The sequence below is a fragment of the Sorghum bicolor genome, chromosome 2, assembly GCF_000003195.3.
Source record: "Sorghum bicolor cultivar BTx623 chromosome 2, Sorghum_bicolor_NCBIv3, whole genome shotgun sequence".
NCBI classification, from domain to species: Eukaryota; Viridiplantae; Streptophyta; class Magnoliopsida; order Poales; family Poaceae; genus Sorghum; species Sorghum bicolor.
Window position 1 is genome coordinate 57,702,567 of NC_012871.2, and position 9,713 is coordinate 57,712,279.

General features: G+C 43.8%; 1 protein-coding gene across 1 annotated transcript; it reads right to left on the reverse strand.

Moving 5' to 3' along the window:
- LOC8056206 (alpha-amylase type A isozyme) lies at positions 257-2,646 on the reverse strand. The gene is given in 5 exon segments (XM_021452720.1): positions 257-768; positions 867-1,517; positions 1,520-1,689; positions 2,258-2,390; positions 2,483-2,646. Coding segments are annotated over 5 exon segments (1,305 nt in total). The 5' UTR covers positions 2,558-2,646; the 3' UTR covers positions 257-492.

Here is a 9,713-nt window from a genome sequence, read left to right on the forward strand (position 1 = left end):
TTCGAAAGTTATGGACGTAGATGTGCAAGTTTAGGTATTTATTGTGGCTCGTTTAACAAGTTAGATGTCTACAAATGCAATTCTAGAGGTTTGAGACTTAGATGACATTGTAATGCAAATTTAGATACTGGACCCAACACATGTTACGTTAGATCTACGTCAACGTTGAGTCATTATATCATGTTGGTGTATGGAGTGTGTCAAAATCCATTTGAACTAGTGCCGGAGGCTGAGACAAATTTAGAGACCGAAAAAATAGAAGTATAGGACTTGAATGAGATTATTTGGCTCAATAACAACCTTTAACGTTACATATGGCTCCAATTGCCCTTTTTTGCTCCCTTACGTACTTATTACAAAAGAGAAACCACTTATTATCAATGCAGTGTGTCGTGTACATTGTACTGGTGTAGAATGGTTACACCAAATCGTGTATATATCTGCGTGTAGCAGAGAAATTAAATCTGTATTATTTCGATCACTCTGAGACGATTACGCTCGAGTCACTTGTTCCGTGCCGGCTTTCTCCCAGACGGCATAATCGTTGCCGTGGGCAGCAACCTCAAAACCCGCCGGGATGAGGTGGCCGACGTCGTACCTGGACCCGATCTTCACGATCACCTTGCCGCCGATCTCCGCCACGTAGGAGTCGCCGTCGTGCTCGAGGATGGTGAGCTCGCTCGTCGGCGTGATGCCATTGCGCTTCCGCACCGCCACCAGGGCGGCGATTTCATCCTTGAACCCCCAATCGAAGAAATGGTCGTAGAACTGCAAGAGGCAGCAACATAAATATATATCAGTATGAGATGCCTGCCGTGCCGTGTTGATGTCCAATGCGAAGAGTGTATAGGTAGACGACGACTCACAATGCATGGGTTGCCGGGGTGCGTGAGGATGTATGCGTAGCCCTGCATGACCTTGTCGGACGGGAACGGCCACATGGCCTGCGTGGAGCCGGTGTCGTGGTTGTCGACGAAGGTGACGGCCTTGGCCGGCCACCAGCCGATGACTCCGGGCGCCTTCCCCTGCGGGTCGATGAGCCGCCACAGCTCGCCTTCCACGGCGGCGTTGAGGATGCCCTTGGTGGTGAAGTCGAACACCGTCGCCGGCGACGCCGCCCCGCCCACCTTGTCCACCCAGTCCACCAGCGCCTGCCGGTGCGGGTCCTGGTCGTACTCGGGCTTGTTGTTCCCGTCGTACGCCATGTTGTTCCATATCTCGGCGACGGCGAAGCTCGGCGCCGTGCCGTCGACGTAGACCTTGGCGACCTCGGCGGAGTAGCCCTTGGCGAAGTCGAAGCGCCAGGCGTCGAAGCCCAGGTCGGACTTGAGCCAGAGCAGCCAGTCCGTGAGCTCCCGCTGCACGCGGTCGTTGAGGTGGTCGATGTCGGGCGCCGCGGCGAAGTCGGCGCCGGTGTCGAGGTTGGCCGTGCCGTCGGAGTAGATGGTGTCGTCGCGGCAGATCATGTGGGGGCCCCAGTCCAGGCGGCCGTCGGGGGTGCCGCCCTCGAAGATGCAGACATGCAGTAGATGCCCCGGGCGTCCTTGTAGTCGGCGCACCGGTGGTTGATGACGATGTCCGCCACCACCTGCACGCCCTTGCCGTGGAAGGCGGCGATCAGGGACTTGAGCTCCGCTGCCGTCCCGTACTTGGACGCGTCCAGGTCGTACAGACGACCAGGCATGTAACCTGCACCCAACTCTAAATAATATAAATACTTGCACGTATATAAATGGATATACACGTATGTATATTAATTAGTACTGTGTTGTACAGTACAAAAAATCGAATATATGTATCCGACCATTCACTTGTTGTTCGGTACATGTGCACCAGCTAACTGATGTTGACCTATACTGCTTATTTTTCTTCACTGCGAACAAGCTGATATGATCATATTTTCGTTTAACAAATCTTGCTGTGAACATGATGCAGATTGTACGAGTACAGCATCAAGTATGTTTTTGGAATTTCTGATCTGGCACCAATCTGCTGGCTAGTATTACTACGTGACGCATGTATATTGTATTCCATGTAATTTCTTTGACTATTGGTCATAATACGGTTGAATCAGTATGATGACCAGATAAAGATAATGGGAAAACATGGGCTATCATATATAGCAGCTCGCGTGGCGTGTTGTCCACTCCATTGTCCCCCAGTCACTCTCATCCCTAGTCCCAGGTCATGTTCAGACAAGAATTGGGGAGGAAGGAAGCTGAAAGGCGCGTTCAGACAGAGATGGCCGGAGACGGACCTTGGGTGGAGACGGAGTGCGACGGCGGCGGGAGCCAGACGTGCGTGACGCCGGCGGCGGCGATGTCGTCGACCTTCCCCATCAGGAGGTTGTACCAACCGCCGCTCTGCTTCCACGACTCCCAGTTGAACGCCTGCACGATTACGAACTCTCGATTCTTTTAGTTTCACACAAGGAAATTCAACAGGCAAATACTTATCATGGAATCGAATGCGTCTCGGTTACCTGGAACAGGACCTGGCCGGATGCCAGTCCCAGGAGAAGGAGCAAGGACAGGCAGCAGAGGTGCCTGTTCCCCATTGCTCACTCTGTTCCTGTTCCTCTTCCTCTTCCCCTCTCAACACTCAGACTGCTGCCTTGTTGAGGATGGAGTGTGGTGAGGTCGCAGCAGGAACATGCCAGATATTTATAGGCACAAGGAAAGGCAGGAGACTGTCAGTCTATCTTTTTTTGAGGAAACTGGAGGGGCCGAGGCCCCTGCAGACATTTATTAAAACGAAGAAAGGTCTGTCAGTCTATCTACTGTGTGCCAAGTATTTGCAGGGAGTTGCTTGGAGGCAATGGATGGGTAACGAAATCCGTTATGAGTTATCGCAACCAAAAGAGGACTAGAGGAGGAGACGGACTCCACCACTCAACTCAACCGCTGAGGAAGAAGATGGCGGTTAAGTCAATGGAGAGAATTGTGGAAGGATTGGCCAAACTTCATTCTTGAACAAAAAAAGATGTCACAATCGACCCCAAATATAATAGTGCCTTTTTTGCGTACCAGTTTTCTGACTGCAATATGTGCATATAAAAATCAAACCGTCTTACTATGCGTACAATTCGATTGTAGAAAGAAGCAAAACATGCTTTATTTACCGGTAAGTACAACACACTAGGAGTAGAGTATCTTCTTTGGTTCATCACTGTAGATTTGGCTACAACTATATATATATATATATATATATATATATATATATATATATATATATATATATATATATATATATATATATATATATATATATATATATATATATATATATAATGCTAAACTTGACTTTGCTAGTATATTGTTTTTTAGCTGAATTATATTGGCTCTACCATGCAAGCAAATTCGGTGAGCTGAAACAGACATGATGATTTCATCCAAAGCACGATTTCCACACTTATTGTTTTTTTCTGCTCGTACGGAAGTACTTGAAACTGTTGCAAAGCGTTGAATCAAATTGAATAATGCGGTAAGGAAACGGCGGCGATTTGTCCGGAACTCCGGATAGATTTGCAAGCTAACAATCCAGTACAAAATCCTGCAGAAAACTACTTGGTAGGCATGGAAAGATTACTTCACACGAAACTGTAAATCCGCGGTAGGCACCCTAGTAGTAGTATGATGATGGAGCCTTGCTGGGATGTAGGACAGTGTACGCGACGCATCGGCGAGGCGATGTCAGTTCAGCGTGCCTGCAAATGTAACGCCAATGTGACAATGACAGATCACTAATTGCCAATGATCGATACACTTATCCCCTAAACGAAAAAGTCTACATAATCCCCTAAACTATCTATGATGGAATATTTTATCTGCCAAACTATAAAACTGGATATTCTACTCCCTGAACTTTCAAAACCGGTCAAATAACACCCTAAAGTAGTTTTATAGGGTGGATTTGTCCTTTTCTTTTTTAATTATTTTCTCTGAATCTTTGAAAAATCATAATAAATCATAGAAAAATCGTAAAATGAAAATTTTAATTTTGTTGGACTCCTGTGAGTAGATATACACAGTGAATATATAATATGATATACTTTAGTACAAAGTTTTTGTTGTAGCTTTAGGTGGATTCAATCTTTTGAAAGTTCGGGGGGTAGAATATCCGGTTTTATAGTTTGTGGGATGAAGTATTCCACCCTAGATAGTTTGAGGGTCATGTAGACTTTTTCCAATGTAACAAGGAGTTAAGCTGTTAGAAAACACAAAAGATATCTTACATATATCACTCCCATTCTATCTGAGTTTACAAGTAGATCGATCTTTACATTCCAGAATGAATGCACAGACAGTTAGGGTGAGTCTCTCGAGGCAGAAACGAAGGCTCTGCCGCGCTGCGTTGCGCATGGAACTTGTCAGCAGCTTGAGAACCACATGTTGCCAATTGGATGAAGCATCCTGCGCCGGCTGGTTTCAACAGACTGGTCATAGATAGTTTTCGATAACAATGTTGGACAGGGACGCAAGCAAGAGAAGAAGGATGAGACGATCCTATCGTCGATCTTTAATTTGGTTGGGAGTCCAAGGAGTGCAAAGCTTCCTTTCATTGAATGGCGGCTAGAAATATCCAAGAGCACAGGTATTCCTGCCGTCTTTCAAGCTGGCAAAATTCTTCTCCATCAGTCCACCATAAATGTAAGAATTTTGAGTTTCAAAGTTTGTCCACAAATGTAAGGATTTCCCTTCTAATTTAGCTGACTGAGTCAGGATTTAACAGTATCGTTTATGGCATCGGTTGTCTGAATAGGCAGAATTATATAATTGCGATTTAGGTGCTTAATTGAGAGTTATGTACATCTTTTATAAGTTGTCACAGAAATCCCGTGAGTGGACAAAGGGAGTACCTTAGCTATCTCACTGATCGCTTTGCCTCATAGCGAAAATTTGAAGGACCCCACAAGAGACCTGCTCATTCATGGTTGCTTAAAAGAACCCTTCATTTTTTATATATAAAAAAACTCTTGCTCCCCAAACAAACAAGAAGTTGACCAGCTAGCCCAAAAGTAACTGCGCTGGTCATGCATCCATAATCTTTCTCCTCATCTAGGTGGCAGCCAATCTATCAACTAATGCCACTATATGCTACTACCTCAGTTCCAAATTATAATTCATTTGACTTTTGTGACTAAAAATTTGACAACTAGTCTTATTCAAAAAATATGTGAAAATATACACAAATTTAAGTCATACTTGAAGATTTTTGTTAATAAAACAAGTCACAACAAAAGAAATAATATTTTACACAAAAATTTGAATAAGATGAGTGGTCAAATATTTGGTCAAACAAGTCAAATGAATTATAATTTGATGAGATGGAGGGAGTATCACTCAAATCAAATAAACTAGATCACTCTAATCTCACCAAGAATAGAACCTCAAGCAAGCAAATGTAAGTAGAGGCTTTACTTGAGCTCTAAAGAGAGAGAGTGTGTATTAGTTAGGATTCCAAAGATATGCCAAGCCCAGTCATAGCCTCTATTTATAGCCCCACACGATAAAAAACCATTACCCATTTAGTGGGTTAGCTACAAGACCATCAAAGACTTCCGGTGGGTTGACTAGAGCTTAGAGTTTTGAAAGATCCAAATGGCTAGAGGGGGGTGAATAGCCTATTTAAAATTTCTACAAACTTCAACTAGACAAGTAGATTAGTAAAACAAAAGGCGGAGCTATTGTAGCACTAGCACAACTAAGCTATGCAAGCCACCTACACAAGTCTAGCAAGAAAGCTAAACACAAGTTACAACAAGAAAGCACAACTACAAACTTGCTACACTCCTAAACAAGAAGACTAACCTAAACAAGCTAAACAACTAGCAAGTTAAACAAGTAAGTAAAAGAGTGGAGAGTGATTGTTATACCAACATTGAAGAGTAGAGATATTTCCAACCAATCACTCACAATCATAATCACAATAGATAATCCTTGGCAAGAGATAACACAAGATTTTTTACCGAGGTTCACTTGCTTCCCGGCAAGCTAGTCCTCGTTGTGGCGATACACCCACTTGATGGATCACGAGCTAATTGACAATCCAAAGCCAAACCCTCAGCGGGTGCCGCACATCCACTCACAAGATGGGGATCCTCCAAGCTAGGAGCAATCCACTAGAGTAGCCAATTGCGATCTCCCACGGGGAAGGCTCAAGAACCCCTCACAAAACACTTGGTGAGGCTCGAAACAATCTCCAATCACGAGCTCAACACCTCCGCTGCTCCAAGCCGTCTAGGGTGTCGGGAAACACCCAAGAGTAACAAGAAATCCACAGCAAACTCAAGGATCAAGTGCCACTAGATGCAACTCTCAATGCAATGCACTTGAATCTCACTCAATCTCACAAAGATTAGCAATCAAGCAAGGAGATGAGTGGAGGGAGTGTTCTCTAGCTCAATGTATGTCTCTAGTAATCAAATATGCAAGAGATAGCCTCCAAAAGCCAGCCACCTTCTATTTATAAGCTTCCTCAAAGAACTAGCCGTTGGCCACTTTCACTGGGCTGAAATCGGGGGCACCAAACTAGAGATGGCAACGGGTACAAACCCGCTGGGTTTTGCCATCCCAAACCCATGGCCGCGAAAATAAAATCTGCCCGTTTAAAAACCCATGACCCATCACGGGTTTAGTTTTGTGCCCAAACCCATGCCCATTCGGGTCACGGGTACCCACGGGTCACCCATGATATTAATAAAATTTAAAATTATTTCATAGATATTTATTAGATATAAACATCTCATGTAGTTCAATCTTTTTGTCTTTCTAATCTAAGAAGAAAAAAATATTATAGATTTTAACTGCTTGCCTAGGTATCACTACATAGTATAGATTCCACCACTCTCTCCTCTGGTTGGCGATATGAGACTAAAAACATCATGTTGTGAGTAATAACTAAAAACAAACACATGTCGGCTCGTTTTCCTTGTTAAAACCCAAGTAGACAACACTACCTTTTCTAATACTAACTCAAAATCCATACCTTATCTAAAATTTATTTATACAAAGTGTGTGTGATATATAGATTAGGTGGGTAGATATAAACTACTTTGCGATCATGGACCGGGTTTACAAAACCCATGGGTTTACGGGTTTGGATACTGCATTCCCAGACCCATGCCCATAAACCCATTGGGTCTAGCTTTTTACCCATTAACAAACCCATGGTAGAGAAATTGACCCAAACCCATGCCCTAATAGAGTAAAAACCCATCGGGTTTCGGGTACCCGTTGCCATCTTTACACCAGACGCTACCAAGTGATCACCGGACGCTCGACCCCTAGCGTCCGGTGCTCAGGGGTTGGCCACGTGTCCTTCTTGAATCTCGCATGTCAGTCTCTAACGGCTACCTGCGAAACACCGGACGCTCTGAAGGTCCACACCGAACGCGTCCGGTGCACACTGGACTAAAACTCAGGGAGGTACGCAAACTCTCGGGATCACCAGACGCTGAGCACCGGACCGTCCGGTGCTCACCGGACTCATACCCAGAGAGGTTCGCAAAACGCCTGCACACGGGACGCTGAGCACCGGACTCACTCCGGTGCGTCCGGTGCACACTACTTCCTCTGGTCAAGTACACCGGACGCTAAAGGCCAGCGTCCGGTGCCTCCGCACAGTGCGTCCGGTGAGTGTTTCTTAGCAAAAAACACTCACGTGACTTCTCCAAATTTTCCACCGGCGCAATAGAAAATATACACTTATTTTTCTCAAAAGCGCCGAATCCTACCGAGCTCTCAACCCTAGAAACTCCACCTCCTTTGCAAATGTGCTAACACCACCAAGTGTTCACCACCAAAGTGCATGTGTGTTAGCTTTTCACAAACATTTTCACCCAAAGGAGTTAAGTTAGCACTTTACTAGATCCTAATGCATATGCTCAAGATGTAGACCTAGTAGCACTTGATTTGAGAGATGACTGTGATGTCCCCTCTTGATAGTCGGCTATCTATCCTAAACCCGGTCAATCACTTCTCTACTCATCTTAGACCGGCAAAAGTAAAACCCTATGTTTATACCTTTGCCTTGATAACTTTGCTCCTCGTCTATCACCATGATCTTCACTTCATGCTTCATCCCTTTGTGATCACGTGGCCACCTTTCCATGCCACCATGCACCTTCATCACATGTGTTGCTGTGCCTAACTCAAAACACTTAAACACAAGGCATTAGCAACTTGGTGTCATTAATTACCAAAACCAAACTTAGGCTTTCAAGTCCTCAATGGTCACTGACACACATGTCAGAAACTGACTTTCGGTGGGTTGACTAGAGATTACCAACACAATCCTCAATGGTCATTGACACACGTGTGAGAAAACTAGTCATTGCCGTGAGCTAAACTTTGGTGACCACTGGAGAGCTCCGGTGGGTACAAACACCACGGGTGCACAAAAACATGCTCTTTACAAAGATTTTCCAATGCCAAGCTCTAGTGGTTGTTTGCTATTATAACCAAGCTCTAGTGCTCACCTCTTCAGTGGCACCCGAAGGTAAGGTTTTCCTCATTTAAAAATCACGGTGCAAGACATGTGCTCTAAGGTCTGGTGGTCAACAGAGGTCTCTGGTGGTGATTGGCCTGACCCAACCAAAGACATCTAAGCTTAGGTGCTCCTCTTCATTGAGGCACCTGGAGAGTTATGCAAAATGTCCACCAAGCTCCTTTTCTAAAACCTTTTCAAGTGGTTAACTCTAATAAGTCTTCCACGGAATGACCATCACCTTTAGCATCAAGTTAGCATTAACACATTTTTAAAATAACCCAAACAGATATTTAAAGCTTCTCAGATAACCTTTCTTTTGCCTGGTAGGAATGTCATGGAGCGGGGCTGTTATTCTACAAAGAAACCTTGCATAAAACTAGATAGCAATAAATGGAGTGATTTTAAGATTGGTTTTGACGAAGACATATGACAAAGTAGATGGGATTTCTTACAACAAACACTTTGGAATGAAAGATTTGACCCTACTTGGTGTAGGTGGATTCAATCTTTTGTTCAAGTGGGAATTCAGGAATAAAGAATAACAACCAATTGGAATTTGGAAGTTTTCTACCAGTAAAAAAAGGACTTAAACAAGGTGACTCTCTCTCATCAGTACTATTTATAGTGGTGGATATGTTGGTGATCATCATGGTCAAGAAATGCCATTTAGTAAAGTATATAGAGCATTGCAAATCTCTTTTTTTTGGCAAAATGATCGCATAGAAGAAATACCATTTATTAAAATAGAAAAACTTGTCCCGACCTGAAAGACCAAGGTGGCCTATGAGTATATAACCTCAATATTCAGAATAAGTGCTTTTTGAGTATGTGGCTATTTAAGATATGCAATGAGGATGGTGTTTGGCGAGAGTTGTTATATAAGGAACAAATACCTAAAGTACAAAAACCTTGACTCAAGTGAACAAAAGAGCCGGACTCACACTTTTGGATGAGCCTTATATATGTGGGTTAAAGACCAATTCCTACACCTAGGAAAGTTCAAGCTATCTAGCAGAAACGATATTAGGGCAACCAGCTTCTCAAATTACAACTCCCAAATCTATTTAATATTTTAAGGCGTAACCTACTCTGGCGGCCATTCCGAGTATGAACCCAATTAACGTCTCTTTTACAAGTATATAATGAATATCTTAACTTGGTTTCTAGAAAAGCAAATATTAACATGAGTGAGGGTTCGGATGTGTTTGTGTGGAGTCTTTGTA